We start from the raw sequence: 16,329 nt of genomic DNA on the forward strand, positions 1-16,329 counted from the left end.
ATGATATATAACTATTTAAATGATATGTAATATTTAAAGATGTAACATATATGATTAAAAATATAACATACAAAAAAACTTTGTTTGTATCCATTTTAACAAGTATTTGATATTTATTTTGATTATAAATTTTATTTTCATGTTTTTATTAGTTTTTCTATCACCAAATGTCATTCTATCATTATTTAAGTATGAATACTTTTGAAAGTTTATTTTCTGAAACATATTTTTGCATACTCAAAATTTGAACTCAATATTTTATTTTCTGAAGCAATGATTTATTGATATTTTATAACTGTTGAATAAGAATGAAAATGAGAAAAAATAGAATGGTGAGTGAAAAAGATGAGATAAGCGAAGGTGATTGGTGGAAAGGTAAGAATGAGAGAGAGATGGAGTTAGGAGTTAGGAAAGCATGGAAGATGAACGTCAACCTCACAATCCAAGGAATCCCAGAGCAGAGGCGTCTTTATTTTCTTTCTTTTTCTTTTCATTCCATTTTGGCATTTAGGAGTGAGTGCCACACAAATAGAATCCCATCTCACACAAGACACGTACGTTTGTCACTTACCATACAAAAGAAGCTCTTGTGGGCGACGTGTAAACTAATTTCCCACCCACTCCCTTAGCTTTATTCCCCACACAAACACACCCTCTCCCATTTCAAATCTCCATACACACTCTGCATGACCCCTTCATGGCTCACCACACTCCTTCTCATCCATCTAAAGACATCACCAACATGGAGGAGCAGCAACAACAAGAGTCTTTGACCAACCTTAGCCATGATGACAGAGATAACAAGGATGTTACACAAAACCCATGTGCTTCAAAACCCCTTGAGGCATTGCAAGAAGAAACGAGTGTGGCAGAGGATAGTGGACGAGAGAGGCTGAAACGGCATAGAGTTGAAGTGGCTGGAAGAGTATGGATTCCTGATATATGGGGTCAGGAGGATCTCTTGAAGGATTGGATAGATTGCGCTGCATTTGATGCTCCTTTAGTTCCAAGCAGAATCTCCACTGCTAGAGAGGCTTTGGTTCAAGAGTGTACAAGACCCAATGCCATTGCTGCTCGACTAAGAATAGATAACAGGTGTTAGATTTTTCGTTTCTGTGATTCATTTTAACCACAACCATATATCCTCATCACGGATTGTTTATTAATCCTCATCTTTATATAATCCCATTTCCTTTTTGTGGATGACAATTTTATTTTCGTCGATTTTCGAGATACATCTGAAAAATTTTACATTCGTAAACTGTTAAGTTCCTATATTTTATTCACTCATTATTATGCTCTCAGCACTAGTGTGAGTGTCTTTTTCTTTTCAGAAAAAATAAGTTTTTAGTTCAAGCACTTTCCCTAATGATCTCTCGTTCAGTTTCAGCAAACCTTTACCATAAAATGTAGTTGAAGCTTTCAATGTTTAATTAATAAAGCCGCACATTTAATGTAGATAACTTTCAGCCTTTGACAAATTCTCGTAGTGTTTTGGAGGGAAAAAAAAGTTATAGTATAATCCAGGGTTAAAGGATGATATATATATATATTTATATATATAGTAAGTAGTCAATTATAACTCCAGCATAATTAATTTGTGCAAATGCTAACGATTTAAAAGAACCCATTTGGACAAAGAAATTTTAGTCACGAAAATAGAAGATATAATCCGAGTACATTCATCAAAATACTATTTTAAGTCGTATAGTCATCTATCAAATGTTCCAGTAGTGTTGTTACCAAATTAAAATAACAATATTTATTTGTCAAAAAGCGAAGGAATCATTGCATTTAAACCTTAAACAATGTCGTCTAACATTATTATTTGTGATAGCTCATTTCTTATACACTAGGACTCCATGCAGTATATATTATTGGCCTTTACAAATGGCTTACCGGGGGTATAATAGTGATAATGAGATATCCACTGCTAACAAAATTTAGAGAAAGGAAAAGGAATTGAATCATTATCATTTCCCGGTTCTGAATATCTTGTAGAGAACTAGCGTTGCGACCCATCAGGAAATAGTGGGCGTGGATTGCTCAATTCAATCACCTGTTGTTCTAGTTATCGAAACCTTGTTCCGACAGCAAGTTGCCACAGTGATTAGTGAGTATCCCTTCCTTTTCATTCTATCACTAGAGCTCATTGAAGTAAAGTATACTAGTTCACCCTAGGGTAAGTAATCTTTGAGCAATTCTTAGAGAAAATATGTAAAGTTTTTAGTTGACAGTAGTTACAATTTACAGTCACACTCCTGACTTCCCTAAAAAATATAATATTCAATATCTCTAAATTTTAAGTAAATATAACTTAGAGAAAAGAAAAAGAACTATGAGGATGCCTGCACATCTAGCACTTCTACTATTAGGCTCCACCAGTATAAATTTCTGCTACTCACAGCAAATGTGAAAAACCAGTATCACCATTATGATATCAATTCCCACACCTTGATTGTCCCATCATCGCTTGCAGATGCTAGTATCGGCTTCTCCTATATAGTAAACAACACTGTTACCAATTGCATAGACACACACATGAAGCAAAAACAATGCTGAAATTAAATAGGTCACCATTCTCTAAATATGTAAACGATAGTTTGATTTAAGAAAATGTTTTTTATTTTATTTTTTATTTTCTGTTTAGTTTTAATTACAAAAATGCTTTCTTTTTTGTACTTTGTTTAATAATTTCTAAGATTATAAGAAACACTAAAAAGTTATTTTAGTTGTTTCCTATACAAATCTACAAAAACAGCAAAACAAAATGAAAACAAAGTAGTGTTTGTAATTAAAAGTGAAAACAGAAAACAATTTCTATCAAAAAGCCCCCAAGTTTTTATAAGCTATTAAGCTGTATGTTGCAGAAGAAAACAACAAATTTTATATTTCTTGAAGTTATAACACTAATGAGAATTTATTTTGTCCTTCATGGTGCAAAGTCTGCAAATGCTTGTCGGTTAAACACGTTACTAGTAACAGAATGCCAACTAATAACAAGTACTTTTATTGATCATGTACAAGTTATCAAGAGTGAAATTTATGAGGTAATTATTCAGATTCAGACACAGTCAGCCAAGAGAATATCTAATTTAGCAGTGAAATCCACCATTCCACCCACTCAATATTTGTGGAAAGAGATACTCATTCCATTATCAATGCGATTCCATTAAAGTAGTGTCTGAGAATCTTACCCCAGGGCTCCACTGCACACAATTTATATCCATGTCGTGGGCCTTCTCCTTCTTCAGCAGCAACTTGTACAGAGGACCACCAACCTATACAAGAAAGCAATAAAATTTTGTCAAAGTTAACCTTTTTTTCTTGATAGAGCAAGATGCATCTACAATCTATGAGGATACATAGTGAATTATTTAAAAAACCTTTTTGCTCAATTTTGGTCATTATTTTCCAACACAATCATACAATCTTATATTAGTTTGAATTTTTCAGGGACCTGGATTTCAATGTACATATGGATTTATCCCTTAATAACAACTGCACAAATGTAGAGGTTCAAAACACCCGCACGTTTTCAGACACCGAGAAGAGCACCTAAACAAAAGGATCTGATGCAAGTCCAAAAATATACGGAGAAACTGAGAAGGATGATTATTATATTATGAAAATTTGGAAGTAGCTGCTCCAGCTCGCCAGTAACCTCAAACAGTAAAGCAAATATGCAAGAACATCATGCTAATCTCTCCAAAATAAAACTTAGTTCAAATAAAAAACTTGATGCAGATAAATAAAATTGCAAATATAGTTAATATTATAACTGTTTGACTGAGCGTTCTCCGCACTTCAGTTGTAAATAAAGAAACACGTGGCATTCATTTGTCAAGTCTTGTGCTACTCTTGTCCTTGTAAGCAAGTACAAAGAGATCAAGAAATTCCAGGTTATTGATATGCGCAAATAGCCAATAGAATCACAAAGTGTGTGATTTGAAGTGATTGATTTTACATCAGAAAAAGGAAACTAGTAATGGACACACAGAATCCAATGCTTCTGCTCTCTGCGAACTCTTCCTACACTTTAGACTAAATGTAGAAGGATAAAATATCTATATGACTATATCCTAGTGGAATCTCTAGCGAGTGAAAGTTGCATGCCACACTAAATAATGACACTTGTTTCTCCCCACCAGTACTCGAAAGAAGGAAAAAGAGGGCCTGAGTATGGGACCAACAGCCTATGATGTCAACAGAGTTGATCAACAAATTTTCTGGTCATTAAAACCAACAAATTCACAGCATAGGTTAGCTGGACATTCAAAGCAAGCGAAGTCTGTGCGATTTATATTTTATTGTACAACCACAACTTTGCAGTTGTTACCCAACTGCAGGATATATGGATATGAATAGGGGTGTTCATGGGTCGAGTTGATTTGGATTTGGGTAAAAATTTAATATGAACCAATTAAATTTAATTGATTTGGATTGGTTCAAATTTCATTAAAAAAATTTGTTTAATTTGAACCAAACCAATCTGATGTTGACTGTGTTAGTGTGGTTCAAATCATCAAATATTCAATGAATTTTAAAAATAATTAATTAATTATTTTTTCAAAAGTAAATAGATTTTTTAACATTAACTAAATTGATATATTGTCAAAAATTAACTAAATTGATAGATTTGCAATATAGTTTCTCTTGCTTTCTTTTATTAAGCCATTTAAACATTTCAAATGCACTACAATGATATATACATATTAATTATTAACCAAATAAAAAATAATAATATATAAATTAATTGGGTTGGTTTAGATTTTAAATATATAAATTTGATACTCAAACCAATCAACATCGGATTTATTTGGTTGGTTAAAGTTGGAACCGAACAAAAAAAATCTGAATCAATTTAATTGGTTTAGTTTGGATTGTCGAGTTCATCAACTTGATTCAATCTAATGAACACCCCTAGATATGGAGCAGTTTAGCTAATTATTGGGCTGAAAATCAGCTTGTATTAAATGTGTGTGAGAGAGAGAATTGTCCAGCAAGAGAACACAGTATTCGGCCCACACTTTTTGGAGTTTGACACATGAATATTCCGGTCAACATTCTCAGCTGTTGTTTCTAAAATATTAAATTAATGAACAACTAGTACTAATCATAAATACCCTGATTTTTAGTAAATTACACACTACATCCTGACGAGAAATTTATCTATTAGTCAATAGGCACATAAATTACAGCATTTGAACTGTTTATGTTTGTGGATATCTGCAGTAACTATAAAGATAAACAATTGGCATACCTGACTTTCATCGTCATCCACAAATAGCCGTATAGAATCATCAGCAGCTCCACTGGCAAAGATACCTTGTCTGTCAAACCAACATAGCGCAGGATACAGAAATATCAGATTTATATAAACAAAATTAAATAAGATAGGATACATCTGACATCTGAAAGAATTAATAAAATTATGATTGAATCTGCAGAATGCAGTGAAAATGACATTTACATTTTTCAAAACATCTGTGCCCCTAGGAGTGAAAAGAGGGTAATCTACCCACAATGTAGAAAGAAAGTCAGCATATATCCCAAATATGGACATGGGTTGATTTACTCGATAACAAAACAGTTCATATTCCATTATAATCTTACTTATTTGACATCCTTAACCGCGGGAATAGGTGTACATAAAAATGATGACATTTGACTTCTTAAAAGCCATATGTATGAAATTATGAATTTGTGATAACCAAATAGCAGAAGGTTAAATCTGTGAACCACTAAAACATTTACATAAATACAAAGAAGTGAGATGCAGATTTCATTTTACCTTGACCAATGAACTGAGAAAATTGTCCGATCATGATACCCTGTAAGAGTGCAAAGATGTCTCCTGATATTGCAATAAGAAAAGAAATAATATTATAATAATATCTGGAAAGGAAAGAAGTAATTATATAATATGCCTTCATGATAAAATAATTTATCCCTCATTTTAATAATTGCTACAGTGAATAATAGAACATTAACCCAGACATATGCAATTGATTTTTATAATCTTTGAAAGAAACCAACAATGGTGTTTCAATCCATTCCAAACTATACTACAAATATAGCAGAATTGACAGCCAGATTATGACTTGAAAACACAATTAAATCGGTTTAGGGTTCAAATATCAAATGCCACCAAAAGAAAAAGATCCTATATAAAAATCAGATCTTTCAATATATAGTTGAGTTTAATATAAGATGACTGGGGATATGCATGACAATAGCAAGCATTGGGTCATGACATGGAGTTTGTAGTTATCAATTTCAAATAGCAGCCCGTAGCAGCTAGCTATGATCACTATAGCAGGATAATGGGATGTGCTATTTTAAGTAATATAATATAAACTAATTAGTTTATACTACATATATAAATCCTAAAAACAAAAGAAAAATCCAAATCAAAGAAACTCATGATAAATTATACGAGTCACAGTTTACACAGACAATCCCCATCAACATAGGAGCAATAAAGACATAATAATGAAGTCAAAAAATAAAACATGATGGTAAAATAATAGAAAAAGAACATAACAAAATAGATTAAAAAAAAAATAGTAGAATTTCAACTAGGAAGTTGAAAGGAAGATGAAAGAATGGAAAACCCAAAAAAATAAAAAATAGTCCTGTAAAGTGTGAATGAACAAAGGTCAAAACAGAGGTAATTATTTTGTGGAATGGTAAAGGAAGAAGGGTTTCAAATCCTATTATGTTTATAAATAAAGCAAAAAACAATGCACTAGAAAATCGGGGAGAAATCACAATTGTACCAAAAACAGAAATTTAAATAAAATCTGGTTAAATATACTTATATTGCTCCACTCTGGACGGTTAATATGCTACCATTACATCATAATACACTCTACCATATGCACATTACTGTCCATATATTTTACCCCAAAAAAAGGTCCTCTATACAGGACCATTCCTCTTGGAAAACCAGTTTCAGGATTGTAAAGTAATAACCCATAATAATAACATATAAATATGTATGATTTACATCAACAGCTTCCGATTAAATATACAAAATGTCAAATACATATTCTAGTATTCTATCCCAGAGGAGAAAAAACTAGTGTAAGAGATTGCGGCAAAAAAGAAACTTTTGTGATACTAACCAAGGTGCAAATCCACCACCAGATTGCATCCCTGTGTTTTCTGTTGCCCATACCTTCAGGGTAAGATCATCACTGCCATAAAGGATTGTCGTCAAAATACCACAGAAGTTCAAGAAAATGCCAAAATAATTATATGCGTAAACAAATGAAATGTTTCGCATACCTACACGTAACCATTTTGTCGCCACTCGCATTGAAGGAGATGGCCCAAACAGTGGAAGTATGACCACTGACAAATAACACCGTTATACATCAATGAATTAACATTAACATTGGTTTGAAAAAATTGTCATCCTACGTAGACTAGTGTAAAACATACATGCAAAATGAAATAGAAGAAAACAAAGAAGCTACAAAATTGGAGGTGATGGGAGAGGTCAAGAAGTAGTACTTATTGGGTTCCCCAAGCGTTTGAATGCACTGCCAATCGTCACTATCACCTTCATCCGCCCAAACCTGGAAGAAAATTCATTACGCTATATCATCATCACACTGTTAATCACATTCCTTTGCAAAAGGAGCAAACACACGTAACCTTAAAGAAACCAAACTAAAACGGAAGAGCCTCTTTCTTTCAGCATCTGCAATACCTTAACATTATTATCATAGCTACACGAAAACAAGATATCCTCCGTGGGGTGCCACTTCACCATTTTCACATCCTGCGCGTGTCCTTGCAGCACAGACACACACTCAAACTCGTTCCCAGGCAGAACTTCCCAAATCCAAACAGACTTATCCCTACTACAAGTTGCAAGCAAAGTCCCAGACGCGTTCCAACACACACTCTTCACTTCATTCTCGTGTCCCTATCCATAAAACCACATTTACCTCAAAGTAAAGCACAATGATCAAATAACACAAAGCCAAATTCAAACAAATAATAATAACAACATGTTCATAGTGTATGAATTCAGCAGCAACCTAAACCTACCTCCAAAGTAGAAACACACTCAAAATCACCACCAACATTTTCCCAAATGGCGGTAGTGGCATCGAAGCTTGCAGTGGCCAAGAGTTTCCCCGACGGTGACCAAGCACAAGATCGAACAGTTCGAGTGTGCGTTTCTTCCAAAACCGCCTACATTTCATTTTCGTAACAGTTTATAATCGAAGTAAACTATAATCAATAGAATTTTCTCCAATTATTAAATATACACTAAAAATTATCAACAGTGAATATTAATAGAGAATTGAAGGAAATTGAGTTGAGAAAAGGACCTTGCAAGCCCAGAGGCCAGAGGAGAGGTTCTGCTCCCAGATTCGGACGGTTTTGTCGCCGCTGCAAGAAGCGAAGACGAGTGGGATACCGGCGTGGCCGGTGGCGGGGTTCCAATCCAAGCTCCAAACCCTATCGGTGTGACCTTCGAGTCTCTGAATCTCTTTCAACTCCGTCATCGCGATTCGATTTTACTCTGCAAACAACGACTTGTGTTTCAATTCAACTCTACTCTTTTTTTCACTTTCTCGAATGTTTTCCACGCGTCGCAGGGAAAAGGTGAAAATTATTTCGGCAAACAAACAAAAATGACCAATTGGGCCGCCGCCAATTGATGAAGGAGTGTGCGAACGGGAAACCAGCTCGTGATAGACCGTTTGGGCTACACAGTACAAACAGTTAATATAAATGATTTTTTAACGAATTTAAGACATTTCTAGTGCAACTTATTTCTTTTATGGATTAACATTAAAGTATCAATACAGAACTTTATACGTATTATTCCAAACCTAATGCAAATTGTTTGGGGATTAATCTTAACAATTCTTATAAAATTTAATCGTTTATAATTGATGTGATAATTTTTATATAAGTGAGAATTCTTGATTGTGCTTAAGAATATGAGACATTTGTACGATTTATTTTAAATAAATAAGAAAATTATAAAATTGATTTATTCATTTAAAAATTTAATTTAACAATTAAATCGTTGAAATTTGATGTAAAATACGAGTTATTAGGTTTACTTTTTGAATAAGTAGATATCTCCTCTCTCTATATATAAATATATATAGGTTAAATTATACATTTGATCTTTTATCTTGTTTTTTGGATTCATTTTAGTTTGTTATCCGATAAAACGTTCATTTGATTCTTTTATCTTTTACATTTGTATCAATTTGGTCATTTTAAAATAATAATAATGTTTAATTTTGTGATAAATTTTTGAATTAATTTTGATTGATTTGAAATGTAAAACTTGTAACAATATATTCAACTATATAAAAATTATAATATTCAATTGACATCTAAATTCATAATGACTATAAACATAATAGAAATTATGTGAAAAATATATTTCATAAGCAAAGTATGAAATTATAATTTTTTTCAAAATTTATTTATTTTTTGAACATATTTTTATTCAATTTTTACCCTATTTATAATATATTTTTTTATTTGAACTTTAGTTTGTCACCGGTAATTTTTGTCAAAAATATACACATAAATATGATTGATATAATGGTGAAACAAATTATCCTTGAACTTTACAATTAAGACTCAATTTTTATTAATGTTTTTTTAGTATGATTTTTCACTTAGAAGTTAAAAAAAATATTTTAAAAATTATCGACCAAAAATTTCATCATGCCTCACTAATTCATACTAATTAGTTGCACAATCAATTGAATGAACAAATCAATTGGACTATATATTTATCAATTCAATTGATGAATACAAATCAATTTTTAAAACTATGTTTTTAAGAAATAAAAAAATGATTTTTTTACAAATGATTTTTTTTATAAGTATTTGCAAAGAAATTAATTCAAATATACTTAATTTGTTTATTTAAACCGTATTTTTTATGCATAAACTACATTTCTTAATTGTTAAAACATTTGACATGCATTCATGTGAAAAATTGCTTACAATGCCATGCCTAACAATCAACTCTATTTCCATAGAGGTGTGAGTGAAGACAAGTGTTCCATTTGTCAACAGCACTAGTCTATTTTTCATGCTATGTATGATAGAGTGCCCCTCATCTTCTATTTTATGTGTTATCCAAACATCCCATAAAGACAACTCTTTTTGAGATCAAAATTTTCCTTAATGACTTATGACCAATATTACGCATGGCAACTGGCAAGGGTAGGAAGCTAGGTTGGAGCTTTCTCTTTGGTACGATTCTAGGGAAACTTTGACAAAGGAGGAATGATAGCGTTTTCAGTGAAAATTTCCGGTAGGATTTTGAGATTTATGTTAAAGCCAATCATATTATCAGGGAATTGATTATCCTCCACGGGGACCAAAGGCAAAACCATGTACACTTGTTCCTCAGGGAAATCAAACTATTTATTTTGGATCCTCTAGCACCTAAGTATTAAACTGATTTGTGATGGGTCTTTTTCTCCAAAAATCAATTATGCTGCAGTCGGACTAATCTATAACATATAATAAATAGGATTGTTTCATTTAATGTATATATTTTAAGATAATTTTATTTATAAAATTTTAAATAATAAAAATAATAAATATAAGATTTCAACTCAAAACTGTTAAATTTAAATGTTAAATGCAACATCAATTAATCTATCAAATATTAATAATTTTTAAATATTTTTATTAAATAAAGTATAAAGATATAAAATGTTTTAACTCTACTAATTATCATAAATGAAGAAGATAACTTCATTATTACCCTTGCTTGTAATATGGGTTAATGCTCTATCGTCAAAGTTGAACTATGAACTATCAAACATACTCTTTACTTGACCAGCATTTGAGGCTTTCAAGTTTTGGAGGTGGAGTTGGGTTCTTAGTTAGCTATTCATGTGTAGTGATAAGGAACCCAACCCCGTCACCCTTGTAATGCCCTTGTAAGGGACATCATTGCACTTTTTGTATTCCTTTCGAAAAAGTAGCCCCTGTCATGTATATAGGAAGATAAATGTTGTTGATGCATTGTTTAAGTGAAGAATGTCTATGCGACTATGCCTGTGGATAGATATGGGGTTTAGTACTAAGAATTTGCTTCAAATTTTTTCCACCTCCACTTTTTAGCCGATTTTTCGTTTGTTTTGTTTAATAGATACCTTTCTTTTTGACCTCTAGGATTGTCTTGTAAGCATAAAAAAAAAAAATTACATATGTGATTTTGTTTGAATGATATAATTTTGAATCCCTAGATCCTAAAATAATTAATTTGGTTCAAAATAGTATAAGCTTTGTTTAGAAGGATCAAAATATACATTTTTTAATTATACGATTAAAAAAATTAAATTTAAGAGATCAAAAATAAATTTATCTTATAATTGAAAGATTAAAAATATATTTAAGTCATATATATTTGTTTTTAAATTAAATTTTAACAGTTTTTTTAAATATCAATAGTTAAATTAATCTTAAATCATATATTATAAATTTTAAATATAATTTCTATATTCAAAATATTTATTCATTATAAATTTTAATCATATAAAAAGGAGTATTTTGATCTTTAAAATATAAAATATAATAAATTTAAAATAAATATACTACACATACAAGTAATATAAAAAACTAATACAGAAAAAACTAAGAAGAAACAATTTAACAACAAAAAAAAAAAGTTCTGTGAAGGGTAAAGCCCGGCCCAATTAACAGCGAAGTGGGCACATAGACAGCGGTTCGGTCCAAGTGGGCCCGTGAAGTCCGTGTGAAACGGTGATCTATTTTCTATTCTGAAATTCCGATCTTATTTTGGTTTGGCGTAGGTGGAAGAAGGAAGTGAAATTCAGAGAGAAACGTAACCCTAGAGTGGTGAATCGAAACGAGTGAATCTGCAAAGATGGAATCTATTTCCCGAAGAAGAGGTGGAGGCATTTTCGAAAGCCTCTACAAGGTTGTTATGCGTCGCAACTCTGTCTATGTTACCTTTATCATCGCTGGTGCCTTCCTCGGAGAACGGGTTCGCCTTTTTTGCCTTTGCCTTTATCTTCTTTTTCAGTTTAGTTATTATTATTGTTTTATTTTTTGCTAAGATATTATTGTTATTTGGTTGCAGGCTGTTGATTATGGCGTCCACAAGCTCTGGGAGGCTAATAATGTTGGGGTAATGAACCTTCTCGACCCTATGGTTAATTTAATCGTCGATTTTATAGTGCATCCCATGTCATATTCTGTTAGTTTTCTGAGGCAATGAATTTGACTGGTCGAATTGAAATGATGCTTTGGTTGGATTGGATGTTGTATTCTTGGTGAAACTTAGATGGGGCTTTTTTCGTCAAATTACATTCTTCATAATAGTGTTGGATTTAAGATCTTTATGTTTTATATAACTTCTAGAGGGTTTAAGCTTGGAATATTTCTGATGTTTTGGTTGCTATTGGTTTTAAATAGATCTCTTAAGATTTTTGATTTTCTATAATTATGTATCGGATTATTGTTTCGTTTTAGCTTGATGCTATGACTGTCAACTGTAGCCTACATAAAATGGGATTAGTCTTTATGGCTACCTCGGTAGGGCGCTAAGTCTTGGTTGTTGTTGTATTATGACTATGATTATCAATCTACTCAGTATCTCTTGGTACTGCAATATAGTGCATCATTGATTATATCATAATTTAATATTAGATTTATGATTAGATTATGATGTATGTTATATCCAATTATTTTAGGCTTGGTATTGTTTGGAAGGTTTTTGATTATTATTAGACACTATATAAACAGATTCTGAACAGACAGTCGTGCCTGCCTTCCTTATTACCTAAATTTTGATGCTACTTGATCATCTTAATATGTTGCTGTTGTGTTCAATGTGTATGGATACTATTCAATAGCAAATTGAAAATAGTTTAGCATCACTTTTGCATGAATCATGAACTCATCATTTTGTTTGGGGATGATGCAATTTGAGTCATCATAGTTTTGGTTGCACCAATCAGTATCAATTGTTTTGTTCAAATTTTTGTCCAAGTTATCAATTTTCATTCTTTACTGTGCTCTGAGTTCCTACCTCCCAACAGAAAAGCCACAGAAGATAATATGCCCTTTTTTTCTCCTCTAGTATGGGTGAACCCACACACTTCTACACCCACTCTATCTTTCCTTTTAATTTTCCTTGTCTTGAGAAATCAAAATTATCAGGGGGCAGAAGTTGGTCATCACCACCAATTGTGATGTTTCTCATCTTACAGTTAGTTCTTTCATTTGTTTATCTGACACTTTTTGGTAAGCTTTCTCTTTCTTGACTGAAAAGTGGGGGATGGGGTGGGGTGGGGGGGGGGGATATCTAGTAATCGATAATCCATTAGTCAAAATAAGGCAGCGTAAATGGGATGGATCATAACATGAGTTTTATTTGATGTGATCTTCATTTTAGACATAGAATTGGACAAAACAAGGGGTTAGAAAATGTTCCATCGTGGTTCCACTGTAAAGTATGGAACCAAAGAGTGTTAAGCTTGCCTCCATGATTGACCTCCTAATAAAGGAGGGGGGATGTTTGGTATTCAGCAATAAATTAGTCAAAATAAGGTAGTATTCAATAGACATGCTAGATGTAATGGAGCACAACATATGAGTTCAATTTCATGTTTGGTTTGTTCTAGAAATAGAATAGAACAAAATAAGATGTTAGAAAGTGGTACATTTTGGTTCTGCCAAAAAGTATGGAATCAAGGAGAAAGGAACAAAATAGGATATTCCATTTTGTCTTGTCCATGTGCCAAATCCCATGTAAACTTTCTTGTATATAACTATATATTATCATTATTATTATCTTTTGAAGCAATCAAACATAGAGTACTAATCTTGTTGATTAGGGGTTGAAGGCCCAATTAAGATATATGCCGTGGATGATGTTCTATTAATGGGAATGAGTGTTGCAACTCCTATGTGTCCTTTGTCACTCCCAAGGTTGTTAAACTCTCAAGTTAACTAGTAAACTATTCCAAGTTCACAATCCTAAGTAGAATAAACGAGTTAACTCTATAGTAAACTCTTTTCTGGATAAACTTTAAATTTGTGTAATCTCTTATAAACTCTCAAGTGAAGAAATGAGTTAGCAAGTTTGAATCAAATGTAATTTTTGCTCCTAGTATTTTATTATGACTCAAATGATTTGAAGAAATCAACTCCTTTTTGAAATAGTTTTACTTTAGGAACCTGTTTTTATGAAATTATATATAATTTGATGATTTACATAGTTTAATCCTATTTAGTACTAATTACTATAAATAACACTTTATTATTGTAGTTTAATACTCTTGCCTTTTTTATGGAATTGAAATGATGAATTATTATTGTATTAAGTGTATTATGTTATGCATATGTCATTAATAGATTTTTTAATGTTATTTTTATAATAAGTAAACGAATGAGTTTATGAGGAGTCCACAGAAGCTTTACAAATTTACGTAGAATCTTGAGTTAGAGAACGTTGGTCACTCCTATTCAAATCAAATTAACTAAGGATAATATGTAAATATTTAATTAAGTAAGAGTGGTAATGGCCATAGACATTTGCTTTGTTTTGCCAGTCTTAACTTTTTTTGATAAGTAGGAAGGAGAACGAAATGACCAAGACAGAGAAAAATGTGCACTTACTAACTAGTTGACTCTGGGAGTTACATCTTTGGACCATGTGCCCATTTTTATATTTTAATTTTTTAATACTCACTATTTCTGTCTGTCATATGTTTTTCTTTGCCTCATCTATACATTGCAGAAGGCTAATCATAATTCATTATTTGATCTTTAAAACAATAGATGGGATGTCTAATTATGGGCAATTTTGCACTGTCGATCTCATCTATGATTGTGGCCAAGTATTTTTAGTTATAGTGTGGTATACCAAATTACCATTTGCCAACCATCAATTTTAATGATTCTGATTTTTATTATACTATTATGATCGGTTGCTATACGATCTTTTTAGTATTCGAGCTTTGATCTATAATTATATTTTCTTCTGCAGAAACGATATGAAGACATTCCCGTGCTAGGGCAAAGGCCATCAGAAGAGTGACCATCTTGTTAGCCATTTTGAAGTTCTATTATATATTCATGGAAATTTGAAGTGAACATTACAAGCTGGAAGCAGTTTCCATTTTTGCAATAAATACCTTATGCTTGTCTCTTTAAGCTTAACTCTAATGCGTGGTTTCATTTAGTGGCTGTTGGAAATATTATACATTGAACCAGTGCAGAATTCTGTATTATTTTGAAAGGTTAAAACCCTTATTTGTTTCCTGATAATATTTTTTTGTTTCAATTTAGTCCCACTTTAATTTTTGGTCTCAATTTGATTCCAATAATTTAAATTATTGCAATTTAGGACTTCCGTCCAAATAATTTAAAGGGAGTTAACTGTTGGTCACGTGAATATCACGTAGATGCATACGTGGATGCCAGATTCCATGAATACACCTGGAATCAGAACGGCTCGTTCTGAAACCAGAACGGCCCGTTCTGCATGCACATGTTATGTGTTAATTTCACAACTGGAACGGGCTTCCAAATACAAATTTAACACAATATGAGTGTAGCAGAAGGGGCCTTTCTGAAACCAGAACAGGTCGTTCTGCTGTTAGAACGGACCGTTCTGAATTCAGAACGGCCCTTCCAAAATGCTAATTTCATGCTTTTTATTGTATTTTTTTTATTATATCTATATTAATAAAAGTATAATAAATAAAAAATACAATAAATTAATATTCATTTATGAATAAAACTATAAAAAAAAATCAAATAAGATAAGACCTTTCAAAATCTTTCTTTGATTTGAACTTATCCAGTTCAAAATCTCGACTAAAATGTCGCGATGTGATTCAAAAATTGATAATAAAAATTCATAATATATCATAAATTCAAAGACAAAAACATGGTTCAGAAACTGAAAATAAAAATTCAGAATATAACATATACTAAAAAAGTTCAAAGAAGTTACTGAAAAAGGAAATCATCTAGGTAACGCTGAAGAAAAATCCTAAATCACAAAAATTCAGGTTGTACCTCCTTAAGAACAAGTTGTTATTGTTGGGGTACATCGTCAATGATTTCAAGGAGAAACATTGTTTCGTTTCATCCTTGACTGTATAGTGTCAATTTGGTAGTAAGTGGTTTACTCCAGTTTGACTAACAATGAAATAAAACCTGCTACCGTTGTCCTTAATGATACATTGCATCGTCCTTAATGATACACTATATAGCTCAAATATTTAGCAATTGAAGTTATCAATCCTCATTGACAATATTACCAAATCTAGTGTTTGA

The 16,329-nt window shown here is 31.9% G+C and overlaps 3 protein-coding genes across 3 annotated transcripts; 2 read left to right on the forward strand and 1 right to left on the reverse strand.

Moving 5' to 3' along the window:
• Positions 1–520: 520 nt before the first annotated feature.
• LOC109796623 (protein BIC1) lies at positions 521–4,385 on the forward strand. Its single transcript, XM_020356330.3, has 2 exons — positions 521–1,095; positions 3,457–4,385. Exons 1-2 carry the CDS (start codon positions 698–700, stop codon positions 3,560–3,562), a joined length of 504 nt encoding a protein of 167 aa, XP_020211919.1. The 5' UTR covers positions 521–697; the 3' UTR covers positions 3,563–4,385.
• EMB1345 (Transducin/WD40 repeat-like superfamily protein) lies at positions 1,943–8,730 on the reverse strand. Its single transcript, XM_020356329.3, has 10 exons — positions 8,352–8,730; positions 8,065–8,211; positions 7,721–7,939; positions 7,522–7,586; positions 7,294–7,359; positions 7,131–7,202; positions 5,795–5,857; positions 5,264–5,333; positions 3,198–3,281; positions 1,943–2,498 (listed from the first exon to the last, which is right to left on the reverse strand). The coding sequence occupies exons 1-10, from the start codon at positions 8,526–8,528 to the stop codon at positions 2,433–2,435; spliced, it is 1,029 nt and encodes a 342-aa protein (XP_020211918.1). The 5' UTR covers positions 8,529–8,730; the 3' UTR covers positions 1,943–2,432.
• A 3,067-nt stretch (positions 8,731–11,797) lies between these two features.
• LOC109798069 (ubiquinol-cytochrome C reductase UQCRX/QCR9-like family protein) lies at positions 11,798–15,328 on the forward strand. The gene is made up of 3 exons (XM_020358275.3): positions 11,798–12,022; positions 12,119–12,166; positions 15,032–15,328. Exons 1-3 carry the CDS (start codon positions 11,903–11,905, stop codon positions 15,080–15,082), a joined length of 219 nt encoding a protein of 72 aa, XP_020213864.1. The 5' UTR covers positions 11,798–11,902; the 3' UTR covers positions 15,083–15,328.
• Positions 15,329–16,329: the final 1,001 nt, after the last annotated feature.

This window comes from Cajanus cajan, chromosome 6 (genome assembly GCF_000230855.2).
Source record: "Cajanus cajan strain Asha chromosome 6, NIPB_CcT2T_4, whole genome shotgun sequence".
NCBI lineage: Eukaryota > Viridiplantae > Streptophyta > Magnoliopsida > Fabales > Fabaceae > Cajanus > Cajanus cajan.

Excerpts from the sequence above, each read along its gene's own strand:
- LOC109798069 (XM_020358275.3), top strand. The coding sequence starts at position 11,903 with ATGGAATCTATTTCCCGAAGAAGAGGTGGAGGCATTTTCGAAAGCCTC. Across the intron at positions 12,023-12,118 it reads GTGCCTTCCTCGGAGAACGG|GCTGTTGATTATGGCGTCCA; the intron begins GTTCGCCTTTTT and ends ATTTGGTTGCAG. Across the intron at positions 12,167-15,031 it reads GGGAGGCTAATAATGTTGGG|AAACGATATGAAGACATTCC; the intron begins GTAATGAACCTT and ends TTTCTTCTGCAG.
- EMB1345 (XM_020356329.3), bottom strand. The coding sequence starts at position 8,528 with ATGACGGAGTTGAAAGAGATTCAGAGACTCGAAGGTCACACCGATAGG. Across the intron at positions 7,587-7,720 it reads GCTATGATAATAATGTTAAG|GTTTGGGCGGATGAAGGTGA; the intron begins GTATTGCAGATG and ends ATTTTCTTCCAG. Across the intron at positions 7,203-7,293 it reads GACAAAATGGTTACGTGTAG|TGATGATCTTACCCTGAAGG; the intron begins GTATGCGAAACA and ends CCTTTATGGCAG.
- LOC109796623 (XM_020356330.3), top strand. The coding sequence starts at position 698 with ATGGCTCACCACACTCCTTCTCATCCATCTAAAGACATCACCAACATG. Across the intron at positions 1,096-3,456 it reads CGACTAAGAATAGATAACAG|GGACCTGGATTTCAATGTAC; the intron begins GTGTTAGATTTT and ends TGAATTTTTCAG.